At 45.2% G+C, this 19,882-nt stretch overlaps 1 protein-coding gene across 1 annotated transcript; it reads left to right on the forward strand.

The window, feature by feature from the left end:
- The first annotated feature begins 15,634 nt into the window (after nucleotides 1-15,634).
- Nucleotides 15,635-16,498, forward strand: LOC135392460 (galactoside alpha-(1,2)-fucosyltransferase 2-like). The gene has a single exon (XM_064623170.1). It carries the CDS (start codon nucleotides 15,635-15,637, stop codon nucleotides 16,496-16,498), a length of 864 nt encoding a protein of 287 aa, XP_064479240.1.
- The last annotated feature ends 3,384 nt before the right edge of the window (nucleotides 16,499-19,882 follow it).

The following is a 19,882-nucleotide window of genomic DNA, read 5'->3' on the forward strand; positions in this document are numbered from 1 at the left end:
TTGAAGCAAAGTTAAATTTACGAATGTCGCCTACGTGATGCTGAACCTCGCTGACGAAGTTGGTTGCTCCTACACAGCTGTGTGCAGCGCCGCGATTTCAGTTGAATGTATACGATATGAGGGCAGCCGCTGTCTGGAAATGGGGGTGTTTACATCGACTCGCTGGTATAGGTAAGCGGCATGAGTACTTTTACAACCAGAGCCAGTTCATTTACGAGTGACCAAATAACTTCCCATTACATTTCCGGAAAACTGTATAGTCAGTAAACAGCGATACGAGCCGTGAAGGCAGGTCAACAAACTAGCTACATTTCTCCGAACTTGTTAATACCTGCATGTGAGTAAATACTTTAGTGGTGAGTAACCACTACGGAACAAATAATTATACTTATTTTGTTGTCTATTACCAATCAACCTCGCTCAAATACTCAGACCCCCTGTCGTCCTGCTGTCCTCACTCCATGTATCCACGTTCCCGGAAACATTTTTTCTACAATGTATCCTACACAGCTCATAGCCATAGTTGCTTTGCAGCGCTAACGTGTAATTTAAAAAAAAACATTCTCGCAGGTATGGTTCCCCTTATCGTGCTTTGTTTGTGCAGTGCCTCACGTGGTGCGCTGGAAACGTAGGTGTGCGTTCGTTAACCCTCGTGTAAAGTTCAGACACACGACATGGTCCCTTCTGTACACAGTGAACCCCCGTTATTATGACCATGGTCGTTCCCGAAAATTTTGGTCATAATGCCGAATTGTCATATTAACGGGGGGGATTTGCAGAGATTTCGCTGCATTGTTCCCCAGGAGCATGGACGTAAAGCGCGTATGTCAGATTATCGGGGGTCAGATTAACGAGGGTTCACTATAACGGATTCTGAGTCTTTATACACTCTTAAAAATGAACTTCACCGCATAGCACGCTCTTAGCCAACCATTATCTCGAATGATATCGCTATGTGCCCTGATTTGTTTAAAGCGGTAGGCGTACGCCTTTTCTGTGACACTTATGCGGCTCATAATTGTCACAAAAATGGCGTACGCCTCCCGTTTTCAACAAATCGGGGCAGGTAACGATATCATTCGAGATTATGGTTGGCTAAGAGCGTGCTATGCGGTGAAGTTCATTTTTAAGAGTGTATGACCAATAGAGAATTGGCGCCAAATTCCTGTTACTTTAGACGGGACAGTGATTCGCTCTCAGTTCATTGGATACGACTTTTTCCGCAGAAAGAGACTACAGTATCCGAGTTGCCCGTGGCAAAACCGCCTTATTTTTCCTGCACTTCTCTTCGGCGCCGCGTGCTACATTGCTGTCAAATACTACGCAACTTATTGTAGGGATCTTCAACACTCACGTAAGTATATCTGTGCTTCTAGTATGATTTCACGTAAGACCAGGCAGACTGGTGCGGACGTGGTCTCAGATTTTGCTTGAAGGATTATATGTTATCGGTCGATATCTCTAGGCGATGAAGCCTTTTCTTTTAAGTCTTTGTGTACATTCGTTGCCGAGAAAACAAATTAATTGCGCAATCAGGTGGAATTCGCTTTTATCGCACTTTTTCTTAAGTTTGCCCCTCCTGGCAGAGACGCAGCGCCGGAAGGAACCTTTGTGATTTGCTTTCTTGTTGTCCACTTAGAGAACAGTGGACAGAGGTGTGCAAAAGTGTTCTACAAAGTCCCATCTTTCTTTAAAAAATCGGCAAACCTGGCCGGTCATTCACTTTACTGTTCTAATCAGGTCCGTTTTGCGTAGTGTCTGTCGAAAAGTTTCTGATGTGCGAAACAACATTTTGTTCGTCGTGAAATATGCTTTCATGTGATATAAGTTTGACATTCTCTGGCTCTCACACACGTGAGCCCCATGTGCATGGCTTGCAGTCAGCTATTCTGTGCCCTGAGGGCTCTTGACCACTAAATAGAATAAAGTTGCCCCCCCCCCCCCCCCGATAATGACGAATTCGGAATGAGACCAGGTTTTTAGGCATTGTTTTTATCCTTCCTCGATGTATTGCTGCTCCTGTCGACGTTAGGAAGTACATTCACATTCGAGCAGTTCTTGTGACTCATGAACCTCAACAACTAGTTAAAGCGATCTGATCTTGACAGCGAATTTTGCGATTGCTTCAAACACGAGTTGGCACGTGGGTTCCTTGCTCAGTGCGCTGTCTGAATGTGTTGGCAAAATTAGCTGGCGAGTGCCCCGCTGATGTTGCCTTTTTTAGGTTTCCTCTAGCAAGTATACGAGTTTGACACAAGGTGAATAGCAACATCACCACAACGATGTCCGGTGACTGCTCAGCAAAGCAGCCTGTTCCGGTACCGAAGACGGTCAGCAGCACACGGTTGTCCTGTAGAGCGGTCGCTGTTAGAGCCGTCAGGAGATACTGTCTTTTCTTAAACACGCTCGAAGTTATTGCTATTAATCGAGATGAAATGACTGAAGTGCCCTTTAGCAAGCGGTGTCATCGACTTAGAACGGGAATTTATGTGGCGTTTTGGGACGATATTTTAGACAGAGTAGACAAGATCAGTAAAATGTTAGAAAGTTCAAAGATACACCTGGACAGCGACCTGAAAATGCTTCGACCTGAAGGCGTGAAGCATTCGATCACTATACAGCATGGTCGGGGAAGATGTAACTGGAACGAGGGAATATACTGCAATAAGAAAGCTCAATCGGCTACCCAATGTATGGCTGACGCCACCAGGCTATGGAACTGTCCCGGAAGCACGTTCTAGTGGCCCTTCATAGAAGTTCCGGAGAAAGAACTTTAATGGTAGAAGTGCAAGGGTGCAGGCGAGCTGGTACATTGTAAAACGACGATAGAACCTGAGTGTCTCGGGTTTTATCGTCGTTTTACAAAGAACTTCCTCCCGGTCCTGGATCAGTTTGGCTTGATCAACAGCTGGCCGTTACGAAGAACTATATCGTCCTGGTTCTCTTTGGAGAAATGTGCATCCTCGAGGTATATACTTCAGTCTCTGTGCTAAAGCATTTTGCAAGACGAGGTCGGCAGCCGAAGAGCGTTCCTCTATACGCTTATTATAGAGAAGGGAGTGAAGGAAGTTTTCCCTTATGTAGAGTTGTTCTTAGTATATATCTCACTATGATAGTAGCAGCAGTTCCTGTGAGCGCTCATTTTCGATACTGAGGCTCATTAAGAACAGTCATCGGGTAACCATGACGCACGGCAGACTTAATACCTTGTCAGTGTTATACAAAGGGATATTCTGAAACAGCTTGATTTTACGGAGCTCATTACGGACTTTTGAGTAAGGAAGTCAACGAAGGTTCCAATTTGCGCTAGCAACGTAATATAGTCTTGGACCCAACGGCCACGACGGGTCCTTGGTTCTGTCTGGCGTTGGGTCTTGGGCTGCGGCTTTTAGGGGTAAACTATAAAAGCTAATTCTATCTATAAGCTAACTCCTTCTATAAAATGTGTGGTAATAAACGAACCAACTGCTGTACATTGAACTTTTTCATATACGTATATATCGCACGGAATATTCGCACCGAGGTCAGGAATCTCTATGACCATAATTTATCTTTATGAAGCACCATGAAAAGTACTGCGAGGCGGAAAGGCCCCCACCATGTACGCTGCCCCGAGCCCCCACCACTGTAAATCAGGCACTGGTATCACGTATACGTCAGCAGTGATGTACGGTGGGTGAGAAGCTTATTTGCGTAGCCTTTCGTTATGATTTCATAGCTTAGCACTGAGGCAGCGCCCAGCCTGCTGGCCGACATCAGCCCCATTTCATCATCGCTTCTTTATATATGTGCGTGTGGGTTCATAGCTCGTTCATGCGGGAAGTGTAAATTCCTGGGTGGTTGAATCTGAGAAAGGCCATTTTGAAGTTCGTGTCTTCAGGAGACCCCCTGGTTTGTGTATGTCAGGTTGAGCCCCTACGGACTAGGAACAGTCGAAGGTTTCTGTCCCGTTTCTTGTGAGAGGAGAGTGGTGGTAGATGGCCTCGGAAAATTTTAGATTCAATACCACGTAAGAAGAAAGAAAGAAAAGCAAGACGTGATCATACCTATAAAAGGCGAAAGTAACTGAAAGCATCTGAGATTCAGACAACGGTGGTTATGAAGGTTGTTACCCGTATTACCAGGGGAAAAGCGAAGCCTCTTTTAGACGGCTATGAGTCAAAATGTCGCAAAAAATGACTGGATTCGATGGCAGTGTAAGTTCCAAAGGAGCAGAAACTGCAAGTGGGCCCTCACGAGCAAATGAAAATCTCAGTGTGGGCTCTAGGGTATTTTATAATGAGGTGATCAATTATCCGGCTTCAGCGTTTCATCGGTGAGCAATTGTCCAGTGAGGAATTGCCCGCGGCCCGTCGTAAGGATGGAGGATAGATACTTCATGAATGAAAAGACATGTAGTTGTTTAATGTCTTTTCATCCATGGAGTGTCCTGTAATATCTCTTTAATATGCGCGGTAGGAGAGAAACAACAACAACAAATACACTGATGATGATGGATGGGGAAATCCGCTACCTGTGTGAGAGAGAAGATATAAGCAACCCTCATCGGTACACTCTTAACTCGGTACCCTTTAGTAAAGGGTAAAAAATCGCAATATTTTACCCTCTATTTCAGAAGCTACCAGGTACCCTCTGAGCAGTACCTTTTATAAAAGTTACAAGGAAACCCGCTAATTAGAGGTTACGGCCTTCAATCCAGCACCTGCCCGTAAAGGTTACGCCAACGTGCGGCTTTTTATACAGGATGTTCATTTTTATTCGCAACAGGGTAGCGCTCATTTGGCAGGTGGGTTATGTGAATTTTTGCTAATTAATCGATCCGTAGTTACAAACACATGCGTCAGGAAATGTCTGAAATGTTTGTAACTACGGATGGGTTAATTTGCGAAAATTAACATAACCCACCTGTCAAATGAGCGCTGGTGTGATGCGAATAAAAACAAACACCCTGTGCGTGGGATATGGACAGACATTTACAGAACAAACCAAGGTACCAAAATGAACCAGCAGAAAAGGAGACCTTGAACATATGTATATTACAAAAACAGAAGTCTGTCGAGAGGTCACACATTGTGCACAAGTGCGATTCTGATGTGAGGAGAAACCATGGTCGCTTTACCATGTATGTGGAAAAAAGAACTATCTTCTAAGTGAGAAGCAATGCATAAAAGTGCGAGGAAGCCAGCGAGTCAAAACAACTGACCTATGTTTGCTAAGCTGAACAGACCCAACGAAATGGAGAATTGCAGCAGAAAAAAAAATATTCCACATTCGTGTTGCAGAGGCGAGCGCAAATGGCAATACAGTATTACATAAAACGCACACAACCTTGAGGAATATGAGTGTACAGTAACGCTACAACACTACGCTAGTAACACTGCATTACTGCGTTATCAGCGTTGGAGGCGCTCTGGGACGAGTTTCTGAGGTGTATGTGTGTGTGTGTGTGTGTAATTGAAGGTTTTATGGCGCAAGGGCAGCTTGGGCCAAAGAGCGCCAAATCAATGACTTAATAACTATGAATGTTTACGATGTTGACCAATATAAAAGCTTCTGTTCTCATAAAAGCACGGTAAAAACGTAAATGCTATTACTTGAAAACTGTCGCTACCTGGGAAATTCATTTCATTACAGGACTAGATGTATTTTATCAACTTTGTAGAGTCTAAAAAACCAAGGATACTGTTATAAGAGACAATCCCATCGTCACCTAGTAAAAGAGATGGATGATATGGTAAGCGATATCGATAAAATATCGGAAAATGAGTGATGCGGTGGCGGTCATACAAGGGACAACTGATAAGAATATGCAGTACGGTCAGTGGTTCACTACAGTGTTGACAGACCGGTTGTTCCTCGGCCCGGAGCAGATAATTATGCGTTAGGTGGGAATGCCCAATTCGCAATCGTGTCAAGATTACGTCATGGTGTCTGTTACCATGAGTGAAACTTTCTCGCTCTCTTATAACTGGCTTTACCAAGTGCAACTTATTAGCTGCTTCCTTGTTCCACCTCTGCTGCCACTGCGAGAATAATCTGTGTTTGATAGTAGCTCTGTAATCTTGAAACGGTATTTGCACTGTGCTCTCTGCAGCAGTTGAGGTTGTATCTCTCGCTACTCTGTCAGCTAGTTCGTTCCCAGCAATCCTAGCATGGCTTGGGACCCAACAGAAGTGAATCACATGTCCATTTTTATGGAGTTTATGAAACAGCAGCAAGAGATGATGAAGAAGAGCGTTCTTTGTTGGTTGCCGCGTTTTCATTGCCATCATGAGGCTCTTGGAATCTGTGTAAATCATTGCCTTCTTTGTTCTTGCACTTTGTATCATTTCGAACGCTAGTAAGACCCCGTACATTTCTGCTGTGTACACGCTCGCCCTTGGGTTTATGCGGATTGAACGAATATTGTTTTCTTGATGTACGGCAGGCGGCAGCTACTCCATTTTTTTGTTTTTGAGCCATCTGTGTAAAATGGTGAAAAATCTCTATAGTTATGCTTAATCTCCAAGAACTCTGACTGTATCACCAACGAAGAGGTGGCCTTCTTGTCAAACTTTAGCAACTGAAAATTGCATGAAACTTCGTGTTTGGTCCAAGGAGCATTTTCAGATTCGTATGGAAAGGTATCCTGAGGTGTAATATCAAGTCCCCACTCTTGGGCAATATGCTCTGCTCGGAGAGCGATGTGGGGGATATATCGCAGTTTATTTCGAAAAAGGACCTTCATTGAATCGCTGTTCAGAATGGATTTATAAGGATGGTCTTTCAGGGACGGAACCTTTCGAACGTAGGTCAGCGTCAGGAAATTCCTTCGGTCTGTCAATGAAGGCTCATGACACTCTACATAGAGACTTTCTATTGGAGAAGTGCTGTATGCACCACTTGCAATCCTCAGAGCTGAGTGATGCACCGGATCGAGGCTTTTCAAGGCAGACTGTCGAGCTGATCCGTAGACGACGCACCCATAGTCCATCTTTGATCGTATTACTGATCTGTAGATGCGAAGAAGAGTCGTTCTGTCTGAACCCCAAGTTTTGTGTGAGAGAACTTTAAGAATGTTTCTGAGTATGCATCTTTAACTGCCGTATATGCGCTTGAAAAGTCAATTTCGTGTCGAAAACCAGGCCCAGGAACTTATGTTCCGTTTTCACAGATATCCTTTCTCCATTCAGGAGAAGGGTAGGCAGAGGGAACACGCCCCGCTTCCGTGAAAAGCAGACGCAGGCAGATTTTTCAGGTGAAAATCGAAATCCATTTTGGTTTGCCCATTTAGTAAGGGAATTAATGGCAACCTGCACTTGTCTTTCGCATACGGTGAGATTACAAGAAGCAAAACCTATTTGCAGGTCATCCACATATAAGGAATGCTGTATTGCACGTGGTATCACATTGGCCACTGGGTTAATTTTAAGTGCAAAGAGTGTTACGCTCAAAACACTTCCTTGTGGCACTCCATTCTCTTGCATAAACACATCAGAAAGTGTATTTCCTAAACGGACTTACACGCGGTTACATACGCGGTTATGCGTATTACGGACGCGGTTACATAGGAAATCTTCGATGCAGTAAAACATATTTCCTCCGATTCCACAGCCTACGATGTCTTGCAGGATCCCGTACCTCCATGTCGTGTCATACGCTTTCATGAGATCAAAGAAGACCGACAAGCAGAACTGGCTCTGTACATGAGCTTTTCGTACTTGCGTTTCTAGACGCACTAACTGGTCGACAGTGGACCGATGACGCCGAAATCCGCATTGAAAACTATCTATTTTGTTATCCCGTTCTAGAATGTATACTAAACGATTATTAATGAGTCGCTCAAATGTTTTACAGAGACAACTCGTTAACGTAACGGGACGATAACTTTCTGCCTTGCTGCGGTACTTTCCAGGTTTTAGAATTGGAACAACAATAGCCGTTTTCCAGTCGTGTGGTAATTTTCCTTTTTTCCATATTCGGTTGAAAAACTGCAATAACGACTGGAGAGAGTTACATGGCAGATTTTGTAACATGCAGTAATGTATATTATCTGGTCCGACTGCCGTGGCTTTGCAGCCCGATAACACTCGTTCCAGTTCATGTAAAGTGAAATCACTGTTGTAGTCGGTCCTCTCTTTAGGGACTTTAAGTTTCTTTCGTTCCTCTTTTTCTTTGTGTTTTAGAAATTCACGACTGTAAGCGGCAGAACTTGACACTCTGAAGAAATGTTCTCCCAATAGGTCGGCCTGTTCTTTAATGGATGTACTATTTGGGTCAGCTGCATTAAGAAGAGGAATAGTACATGTTCTATGTTCGCCATCCATTTTTCTTATTTTGTCCCAGACGGCCTTTGTTGGGGTTTGACTGTTGATTTCTGTAACATACTTCTCCCAAGACTTCTTCCGCGCCTGTTTTCGTACGTATCGTGCTTTCGCTTTTGCTCTCTTGAAAGCAATAAGATTTGTTGCCGTAGGATAACGTTTTAAAACATTCCATGCCTTATTCTGAGCTCGCCAGGTTTCGCGACATTCTTCGTTCCACCATGGCTTTGGACGTCTGTGTAGTCGTCCACTAGAACGGGGGATGGATTCTGACGCTGCATCAAGAATTATGGTTGTAACATTCGCATTTTCCTCATCAATTGACGACTCCTTGAGCCTTTCGTGATCGATTACAGCGAGTGTTTTATACCTTTCCCAATCTGCAAGCTGGAACTTCCATCTACGTGGACGAACATTATGAGCTGAGGATGGAACACAGGTCTCCAGGAGAATGGGAAAATGATCACTTCCGTAAGGGTTTTGGATTGAAGTCCAGGTAAAGTCCCCAGACAGAACTGGTGATGCAAGAGATAAGTCAATACATGAATATTTCCTGTGTGTCATGCTATAATATGTAGGGTCACCCTCGTTCAAGATACTCATATTCGTGATGTCTAACACTTGTTCAATCAATCTTCCACGCGTATCCGTTTTGTCACTGCCCCATAGTATATTATGAGCGTTGAGATCTCCAAGAATAAGAAAAGGGGTTGGCAACTGCCTGACTAGGTCTAGAAAGTCGTTCAGTGTAGGACGGCTGTTTGGAGAGACATAAAGAGACACAACAGTAGTCAAGCGTTTTAACTGTGCTCTTACAGCGACAGCCTCCAAATGGGTGTTAAGATTTATTTCCTTTACGATAACGCCTGCGTTAGCGATGATGGCAACACCTCCACCCGTGTTGCCTGAACGATCCTTTCGATATACTGTGTAATGCTTGAAAAGTTTAGTGTGTGTACTATTTAACATAGTTTCTTGTAAGCAAAACAGATATGGCCTATACTTATCGAGTAGGCCGCAGATGTCGTCATAATTCTGAGTTGCGCCACGGCAATTCCATTGGAGCACAGCAACGGCCATTAAAAGGACTACCAGAGAAAGACTGGACATAATAGCCATACCTTGAACGCAGTTATGTCGTGCCATCCCTTGAGGGGGCAGTAATGCGCTGTTTTTCTTTTCTCCCTTTGTTGATTACCTGCACCTGTAGATACCTGCACAGGGTTAACCCTTGCTGCCTGTGAGAACGGTAAAGGGAAGGAAAGGATAATAGGATAGATGGGAGACAGCTGACAGGACAGAGACAGACTAGAGAGGGGGATAGGAAAAGGCAACTGGCTGATTCCCTCTGGTTGGGTCAGACCAGAGGCACCGTCTGCAAGAAGCTGGAGCCAAAGTGGAGTGTTGCCTCCACTGAGGGGCCGCAACGGTCCAAAACCTCAACATTGGCTCAGCCACCAGGATCTCCTTTTCCTCGGCTACGGCTAAGCCACGTACAGCCGTCACGTGGGTGGCTCCAAACCACTTGTGCTCGGGTCCGTGGTGTCGCAACCCACCAAACGCCTGCGACAGCAGACGCCCCTGCGGGGGAGTTTCTGAGGTACTGCATTGCGCTGGTGACGGTATGTGAACCTGCATGTGGGATCCTGGGAACAAAAGTTTGGGCAATGAGAGTAACATTTACGGAACCATTCAAATTCGTACAAAGCACAAGGTACAAAGCAGCATAAATGCGGGAAGGCGTTCACTCCGCGATTGAGTCTTAGAATATCGTAAGAATACAACAAGTAGGAAGCTGCGAATTATATATCTCGATGCATGTATCCGCAGCTCGCAAAATGCACGCCGGTGTATTGACTTGGCGATCAAGTAAGAGCAGAAAAGTAGGAAGCGTAAGTGGCGTTCATATGCAGGACCGCAAAACGCTTGCCATAATCACAACAAACATGCGCTAAGAGCTCTTGCTATCAAAATAACGCACGTACCTAGCACAAAATGTACACTTACCCAGTGTATGAAGTGTGTGAATTAGGGCTGCGGTGGTGACGTTCGTTTTCGGTTATATATTCTTTGCAATCTTCGCACTCACTACACTTTCCCCTGAGAACACCGAAAATATCCTTGTTCGCTAGCGACATCTAGCTTTTCCGTTGTTCCTGGCGATACTATGATAAACGCGAGGAAAACCACTGATTAAAACAGATTACACTTGTTAACGGACGGACGACGAGCGTTAAGCGTTTCAAGGAAACCGCTCTCTGTGTGGATAGACCTAGACCAGGCTCGGCTACGCAGCGAAATCGGAAATCTTGGTGGTTGCGGCATTGACAATGGTTTTCCACCCTTTAGAAAGAAACATACTATCAGTATTTCAGACCGCGAACTTATAATCTGTGTTCATACAGCATTGATAACATGTAGTCGACGTATAGATGACGCTGAAACAGATAAAAAATAACAGCGTAGATTCGCAACTGTCGTCTCGAATGGGAGGCTGAAACGCGGCATTATGCTGAAAAACAGAAGGAAAACAAACGATAAGAAACTAACAAGGAAATTATCGTTGGAGATTTCGCTTAGAAGTTACAGTGTCGGAGTAGAGGGTACATTTATAAGTTACAACAAGCTGTTTTTGTTTTTTCCGAGATGTAACTTCTATTCGTGTTGTAAAGACACGACTTTGGTCGCTTGTAACCTCTAAATATACGTTACAGTGGTGTAACCTATAAGAAATCTCGAAATCTACGTCTATATAGAAGTTACATGTTTCTAAAAGTTACAATAAAAGGTACGGGTTTAAGAGTGTATATAGACTACGCGTGGCGCAACCGCCCAGATAACACAATGCTTACAAATAAAATCCGAGCTTACAATGATATCATGGAACCAGTGACCGTACACCATTCATTAGGTCCCGAACCTTGCCACCACGAGTGTGGCTCTCAACACCTGGGTAAGGGTAATGAGTTTCCATAGTCACTGCGTTTCTAGTGGCTGATATCGGCACAAGCACCCTTGCCTACTTCCGCTTAGTATGGTAGGTTAGGACAACGCCACCTACACTCTTAAAAATGAAGTTCACCGCATAGCACGCTCTCAGCCAACCGTCATATCAAATGATATCGTTATCTGCCCTGATTTGTTGAAAACGGGAGGCGTACGCCTTTTTTGTGACAATTATGAACAGCATAAGTGTCACAAAAAAGGCGTACGCCTCCCGTTTTCAACAAATCATGGCAGATAACGATATCATTCGAGATGACGGTTGGCTGAGAGCGTGCTATGCGGTGAAATTCATTCCTGAGAGTGTAGATACGCAAGGCCTGCTTATTGCCTTCTCTCCCTCCTTCGCTACGTGGACATATATAGTCAGACTTCGTCTGCTTATTTGCGATTGCCCGATTCGCCGTTCTGAGAATTCGAGAACTCGGAAATGATTGCAGCTAACTTAGAAACTGTAGACATGAATTTGTAGACAAAAAGTGCAAGACGCTTTCCAGGAAATCAGTCTTGAGAAAGATATGGGACCGTTTTGAGCTTTATTTTTAATCTTTCCCGTTTAGCACACAGGGACGTCCCATCACTGCTCGCAGACGACGCTGGTTCGTCTCTACGGCTACGACAGCTGAAAGCTCGTTCGTATTTGGCCACCGCCGTTGAAAACACGATCCTCATTGGCTGACTATTAGTTTCTCCAACAACGGTCCGTCTTCGTCCGCACATCACAAGGCGACACCGACTTGTTCCCGGTCCTTCAGGGTGTTCCACAAGGAAGCGTCCTGAGCCCGCTCTTATTTAATGTTGTAATGGCGGGCATTAAGAGTTGCATTCGAAGGAAGGTCAACTTGTCCCTTTACGCCGACGACATATGCATATGGTCCACTGGTACATCTCGCCCTGCCATTCGACAACGCCTCCAGGCTACATTGGATGACATTCACACTTACCTGCTCCGAGCAGGGATGGAAATATCAGCGGAGAAAAGTGCGGCACCCGCCTTCTCCCGAAACTCCATGCCACGATGCCGTCTGCACATTGGGGACAGGCCACTTATAAATGTCCAGCACCACAAATTCCTCGGCGTAACTCTAACCACTAGCCTCTCTTGGAAACGTCACATCGATGGCATGGAGAAGAAAGTTCAGCCCTGGACCGCTGTCATCCGTCACTTCGCTGGAATGAGGTGGGGACGCGATGAGAAGGACCTCCTGATGCTGCATAACGCCTTGATTCGTGCCACAGTCGCCTACAGTCTGCCAGTGCTTCACGATCTCCCCAGCACTTTAGCACAGAGGATCCGCGCTATGCTGGCACGGAGCCTACGGGTGTGCCTCGGTGTCCCCCGCGGGGCCGAGACAAGGCTAGGGGTTGCGGAAACCCGCGACATCCCTTTTGAAGTTCTCCGAAACACAGAAACTGTGCGCCAGTATCTCCGCCTGATTGCACACCATCGCCACCACCCGCTCATCCGGAAACTTCGGGCAAGGCGCAGCACGCCGATCCACGGATGTATAAAGCCATTCAAACCCCGCGTTCCGAAATTCGTGATCAGCCCCGCCGCTGAAAGCACGGCCCCGTGGACACTTCCGTCGCCAAGCGTCACCGCCTCTGTCCCAGGGATCACGGACAACAAAAGGAGCTACCCCGACCTCGTACTACAGCAACGGACTATGGATTTCATCGGCACCGCATATGACGGGTTCTGCACGGTCTTCACGGATGGCTCCTCAACGAAAACTTCGTCATCCTCATCTTTTGTGGTACCCTCGATACCGCTCACCCGGGGTTGCCGGTTGTCCCATCGCACCTCTTCGACCTCAGCCGAGCTGTACGGAATCCTGCTGTTTTTACAATATGCGGCCACCTGCGATCCACGGCGATGGGTAGTATGTACGGACTCCAAGTCAGCTCTTCGATGCCTGAAAACCTCAGGTCTCCGCGGCTCACTGGCCACACTTGTGATAAACATTCTACGCCTACTGAAGTCCATAACTGCCCACGGCCACACCATCGCTTTTCAATGGATTCCGGGTCATTGCGGAATCTCTGGCAATCACGTTGCCGACGCTGCCGCAGCGCCCGCTCAACACCAGTGCAAGTGTGTCCCGATTGTTCTCCCAAGGGGGGACAGACGGTCCCTTCTTCGTGACTGGGCTGCCTCCTCATCCGTCGAACAATGGCGTCAGGACGTCCCGGCCAGTACCATACTGGGAATTGTAGACCAAACACTCTCGTGTCGCTTACCGACATCTCTACCGCGCGTGATTAAGTCCCTCCTACATCGCTTACGGCTGAATGTTGCCTTTTCGCCGTACTACCGTTACCAGATAGGGTGTGCCAGTAGTCCCTTGTGCCCGGAGTGTGGTGTGGCAGCGACCGCGGACCATGTGATCATCGCATGTGCCACCTATAGGAGGGAGCGTCACTTGTTGGCAAACGACCTTGCGCGGATTGACAGCCGACCCCTTGACCTCAGGCTCATTTTGGGACCATGGGACACACGAAAGCAGATGTCCGTCTTACGACCCTTCATCAAATTCCTGCAAACTACCGGCCTGATCGACTCTCTCTAAAACCCTGTCAGCGTCGTCAGCATCATCCTCATCACCATCCTCTCATTTTCCCCCAATAGCAATGGGGTAGCATTCTGCTCAATGAGTGGAAGTCATTCCCATATCATCGTCAACATGTATTTCTCTATCTCTCTCTATTAGTTGCAGTACCAGTAAGCAGGCTTTCTCTATCTAGGTGGTGTTGGTTAGGAACCTGCATGAAACCAGGCAGCAGCACCTCTGTTCAAACGAGCATGAGTCTACGTTATGTTGTGAAACTAAGACCTGTTACACCCGCCACATGTGTAATGTGGCCGGAAGGTCCACTTTGAAGCTGTGTAATACGAACGCCCCACAAATAATGCAACATGTTTTTTCATATTCTGCGACCGCAAGTCCTCAGTCAGTGGGACAATCACGAAAAAAATATCTTTTTTTTTAAACTGACTCGAATGTATGACCTACTTTCCGGTTTTTCCCATATTGGCGCAGCTCCAGTGTGTGACACACTGCACTTAGAAATGCCACACTTATATCATCGGAAAGTACATTTCACTATGAACAACAACAACATATATATTGTGATGATGAAGTGGGGAGGTTTTCCACTCTAGGAGTGGAACGCTACCCCATAGCTAGGGGTCTAATATGAGTGGTGAACTATGAACAAACTTATATATTGCTCATCAGAAACATTTCAATAGACGCTATGCAGAAAATACCTGCATTGCAAATATTGCATACCTGCAAATACCTGCATAAAGTTCGCCATTTTTTTACATAAAGATAGGAACTCGTACAGCGTTTTTGTACACCTCTGTGCACTGCTGTCCTCTATGTGGACAACAAGAAACACAAATCGCAAAGGTTCCTTCCGGACGTCATGTCTCTGCCAGGTGCGGCAAAACTTCGACAAAAACGAAAAGCGCGATTAAAGCGAATTCCAAATGGCTACCAAATTAAAGCGAATTCCAAACAAACGGCTTCGTCACCTAGAGATATCGGCCGACAACACATAATTCTTCAAGCAAAATCTGAGGCTATACATCCGGAGCAGCCTTGCTCATCTTACGTGGAATCACCCTCTAGTATATGTAGGTTCGAAGAATCTAAGTGTTCTATAGTTGATGCCGGGTACAGTATTTCATTATAGGTCTTCCCATGCTTATCGGATGGAAGATTGGCGTAATCCAGATGCCAATTTCTTTGTCTAGTAGTGGGCCGGCCAGTGCAGCATCTATGTGAAGTAGTTGCAAAGCAAGAAGAAAAATTGATATTTTTACCCGATTTCCTCGCGGGGCATGGTTATTCCCAGAACTTAGCATGCATGAGCATACTAGCCACGTTAGCTTTGATTGTTACTGTCATTAGTCTACAGACAAAAATAAATGACAGCCCTATCCTGACGTTCCAGGCTTCCACAGGAGTCCTAAAATGACAGGCTGCTACACATCAGCAAATGGGTACAATGTTGCAAGGCTGACTGCCGTATTCTTAAACGATCCTTGACTCTGCATTCCACTCGAACTACTCTTTGGCCGGTTCTGCGCTTGATAAATCTACCTAACCCGAAACGCCCCCCACCCCCACGCTACACACACGCGCGCACAAGCGGAGGAAACGTTTCATGCTTTCCTGGAGTACCTCGACGTACTCGGACGACGGACATTTCGCTGCAGGACAACTCGGTGTGGGGCATTTCGGTGCATTATTTCGGTGTACAGGTGTGCCATTCACTTTACAGTTCATTTACCAGCGTCTAACGTGATTACAGGTCTAATGACCGTATGGACAAATGGTCGGCTTGGAAACCAGATGGGAGCCTACGCTGTCCTATATGGCCTGGCCAAACTCAACGGCTACGAACCCTTCATAGGAAAAGACGTGTACAAATTCCTATCTCCATTATTCCAACTCACGATACCGCTCATGGACGAAACGATAGAAAACATAACCTGGACACGCTTCAACCGGAACGACTGGATGTCCGACCATTACCTCAACATTGCACCACAGTTCGTGAAACTCTACGGTTACTTCTGTTCGTGGACATTTTTCCACCAATACCGAAATGAAATCCTTCGGGAGTTCAGCTTCCGCGACCACATCAAGAAACGATCCTGGAGCACGCTAGCCAAGCTGAAGGGGAATAGGGAAAACCCCACGTACATCGGAGTTCACGTGCGACGCGGTGACTATGTCGAGATGATGCCGAGAATCTACCACGGAGTCGTAGCAGATAGGACTTACTTCGAGAAAGCGATGACGTATTTCAGGAGAAAGTATCAGGAACCAGTGTTCGTGGTAGCGAGCGACGGGATAGCCTGGTGCCGCGAGAACATCGACGCTACCAAGGGTGATGTCTATTTCGCCGGAGACTATATTGAATCATCTCCGGGCTACGACCTGGCACTCCTGGCTCACTGCAACCATACCATTATGACATTCGGGACCTTCGGCTTCTGGGCCGCCTACTTAGCTGGTGGTGAAACCATCTATTTCCACAACTTTACTCTTCCAGATTCCAATTGGTGGAAGGTGTTCAAACCTGAGGCAAACTACTTGCCGGAGTGGATCGGTATTCAGGCAAACATCTCTTCCATTCTTCCGACTTCTACATGGCAGGCGAAGAATAAAATCTAGGACGCAGGCTGTGCTGATGAGCGTGCTACGTCGCAAAGCAGGCGAAAAGATGGCTTATTTCGAGTTAAAAGAAAGGAAAGTGGTTCACCTGAGCGGCTGGCCTGCTTACTGCGAGTGACATCGTGGAAAAAATGGGAAAGAACTAAGAAAATCGGTGACTGTGATGATGACCAGCGAGAGTTTTGGCACTATACGAAGGAACTAGGTTCAAATCGTGAAAGTATCACACGTATTAATGATCCATCGGCAAAGAGGATGGATTTGCCTTCTGACATTTCCAACGCTTTCGCGGATCATTCTTCTTCGGTTTACGCCTCACAAGAGGCAAGTTACCCATGCACGCCTATTTCAATAACTGATGATAACCTTTATGTACCTTTCATTGATTCCTCTGAAGTGCTGACTGCAATCTAGATGCTTAATCCGAAAATGTCCTTAGCCTTTGACAGTATACCTTCTTTCATTATCAAGGACAGTGCTGTGATTTTTGTTATCCCCCTGACGCATATTCTTTAACTTATCGTTATCGACATGCTGATTCCCTAAACTTTGGAAGAATGCCATTGTTATTCCTGCATATAAGTCTGGGAACAAATGTGATGTTAAAAACTACCGTCCAGTATCACTGTTTTTTGAAATCACTCTGTGTAACCGCCTCACGCATTATTTTAAACGGAAAATCGTACCACGTCAGCATGGTTTTATGAGAGGCAGGTCCACTCAATCTAACTTGGTTTGCTTTTTGAATGATGTATGTCCTATATTTGAGGAAGGCGGTCAGGTTGACTGTGTCTATTTCGATTGTTCAAAGGGTTTCCATCTAGTTTTGCACTATGCCCTTGTGTCAAAGTTAAATTGTTATCGTGTTAGTGGTCCTCTCTGCTCACTTTCTTAGACTATCTTACACATAGAAAGAACTTCGTGCGTGTGTTTGGCTGTTTGTCGCAACCATATTACGCTGTACATGGGGTTCCCCAGGGCTGAATACGTTGGTCTCTTTTGTTTAACGTATTTGTTAACGACTTATGTTTTAACTTAAATTTTGCAAAGGTACTGCTCTACGCTGATGATATTAAGCTTTACATGCCAATATAGCTTCGACAAATGATTGTCTTGTTCTTCAAAGTTAATTTAACAAGGTAAAATTATGGTGTGGACAAAACGGGGTCATTTTAAACGCATGGAAAACATGTGTAATGTCTTTTACCAGGAAACGTTCTTCTGTTGACTTCTCGTACATGCTGGGGGATACCCCTTTGATGAGATCACTTGTAACTCGCGACTTGGGTGTTTTCGTAGACAGTAAGTTGAAATTTGTCGAGCATGGTAACTATATTATTAGCACGTTCTACTCTGTGCTGGGGTTTATTTCAAGGGTCACGCGTGGATTCAACGATCCCCATTGTCTCATCAGATTATATCGTTCTTTAATCTTGCCAAAGCTAGAGTACTGCTCCGTTGTATGGAATTGTATTGGAAATGTTTTGGCGTCGACCATAGAAAATGTACAACGCCGATTTATCAGAATTTACTTTGACAGATATCTCGGGAGACATTATTTTTATGAGTATAACAGAATATTTAGCCGTTGTAATTTAGACACGTTGGTTGCGAGACGCAAAAGCCGAGGCCTTAAATTTGTGTGCAAATGCGTTCATGCTATTTTCGATAGCCAGTGTTTGATCGAATCAATTAGTTTTCATACATCAATGAGAACTTTCCACCAGTGTCCTGTTTTTAATGTTCCGAGATTTAGCTCACTGAATCCCCTGGCCCGTGTGCAGCGTCTTTATAATAATGAAATGTGTGACATTGACGTTTTAAGGTTGTACAATTTTTTACTAATTAATGTTCCACTGCTTTGTACTAACCATTGTACCATAGAAGGCCATCGCGCTGTTTATGGACAAGCTAATAAAACTATATATGCTTCTCACAGTCCCACCGTATCATGCCCAAGATTCGCGGATACGTCTCTCTAAAGTGCGCTTAACCCACTCCGTGGCTTAGCCTAATAGTACGTGTTGTGTAAGTAAGACAACTTTACGTTTGTACATGTGTATAGGTGATAGGTGGCATGAAACCCGAAAGGAAGGAAGAGGACAGTAGAGAGCGAACACTTACCACGGGTAACGTCCTTTTGATTGGTTATAACGGGCACTGCGTGACGAGCTTGATAAGAGTTCTTCAAACTCTTTCATCGCTTTCAAATGCCAGACTTCTTTTCACAGGAGTGTACAAATGGCACTGGTACAAATGGCATTCTCAATGCCATCATACCCCAGACATTTTCTTTCGGTATTTTCGACACTTTCGGTATTATTGCAGGGCGTTTCATTTAAAATGAATCAAACTTTTTTATAAAAATGGTACATTGCACTTGAACGAGACTTAGTGCGTAATGTTAGTAAGGGTCCAGAGATACACAGTCGATTTTTTGTTTCCTCATTATTTTCCCCCTCCTTTCCTCGTTACAAAATTGAAATTAATTGTTGATCCTTTTAACTCTTTTAACTGCAGGGATTATAGCAACCCTGTCAGTGGCGGAGTTGTAGAGGGAGAATGGGGTCTTCGATTCTCTTATCCGTAATTATACGTACGTCCTCTCAGTTCTTTTCCTTTTTTTCCCCCGGTTTCAAAAAGAAGCGCGCCTGAAGTTTCGAAATACCTCCTTTTTTTTTAATTTTTACTAGTAGATTCCTACCAAATTTCTGAGCAAACCCTGCGTGGACGATTTGCAATATTAGTGCCTTCAAAGCTACCAGAAACGGACCGGTAGGCTTGGTGATCTCCCGAGTGAATTCGAGCATCTAGTATATCAGAAGCAGGCTACCCCAAAGCAGTCGTATGCGGCCCGCGTGGTTCCTCCATATCTCAGTGCGGCCCGCGGACACGAATGCGCTCGGCACCCCTGGTGTACACTGAAAAAAAAAAAAAAAAAAAAGGATGATAGGATATCGTTATTGTGATGGGAATAATGGGGTAACGTTATCTTAGGCTATTGACAGTACTCTGTCAAAGGCGAAGTACAACGTCACCTCGAGTGTTTGCAAAAATCGCCCAGGGTGCACTATTTCACGCGCAAAACATGCCGCTAAAATAAGCAGGCAATTGCACAGGACGATGTACAGGGTGTCCCAGAAAACGTGTCATTCAATTATAATAAAAAAAACTATGCCACCTATAATCATGCGGTCAACGGCATTTGCTCCTACTAGATTTTTGCCAACTCCTGATGTGAATGTCATGTATCGTAAGTTTAATTATGTAAATATTTGCGATCTGAACTCGGAAATTTGCCAAGTAAAGGTTACTTTTTTACCCCACCAGTATGAAGAGCATGCCGAATTCACTCAAGCTCACGATAGTTGACAGTGATATTCA

The sequence above is a fragment of the Ornithodoros turicata genome, chromosome 4 (genome assembly GCF_037126465.1).
Source record: "Ornithodoros turicata isolate Travis chromosome 4, ASM3712646v1, whole genome shotgun sequence".
Classification (NCBI taxonomy): Eukaryota; Metazoa; Arthropoda; class Arachnida; order Ixodida; family Argasidae; genus Ornithodoros; species Ornithodoros turicata.

Bases quoted from the DNA above. Each gene is read 5' to 3' on its own strand.
- LOC135392460 (XM_064623170.1), top strand. From the start codon at position 15,635: ATGACCGTATGGACAAATGGTCGGCTTGGAAACCAGATGGGAGCCTAC.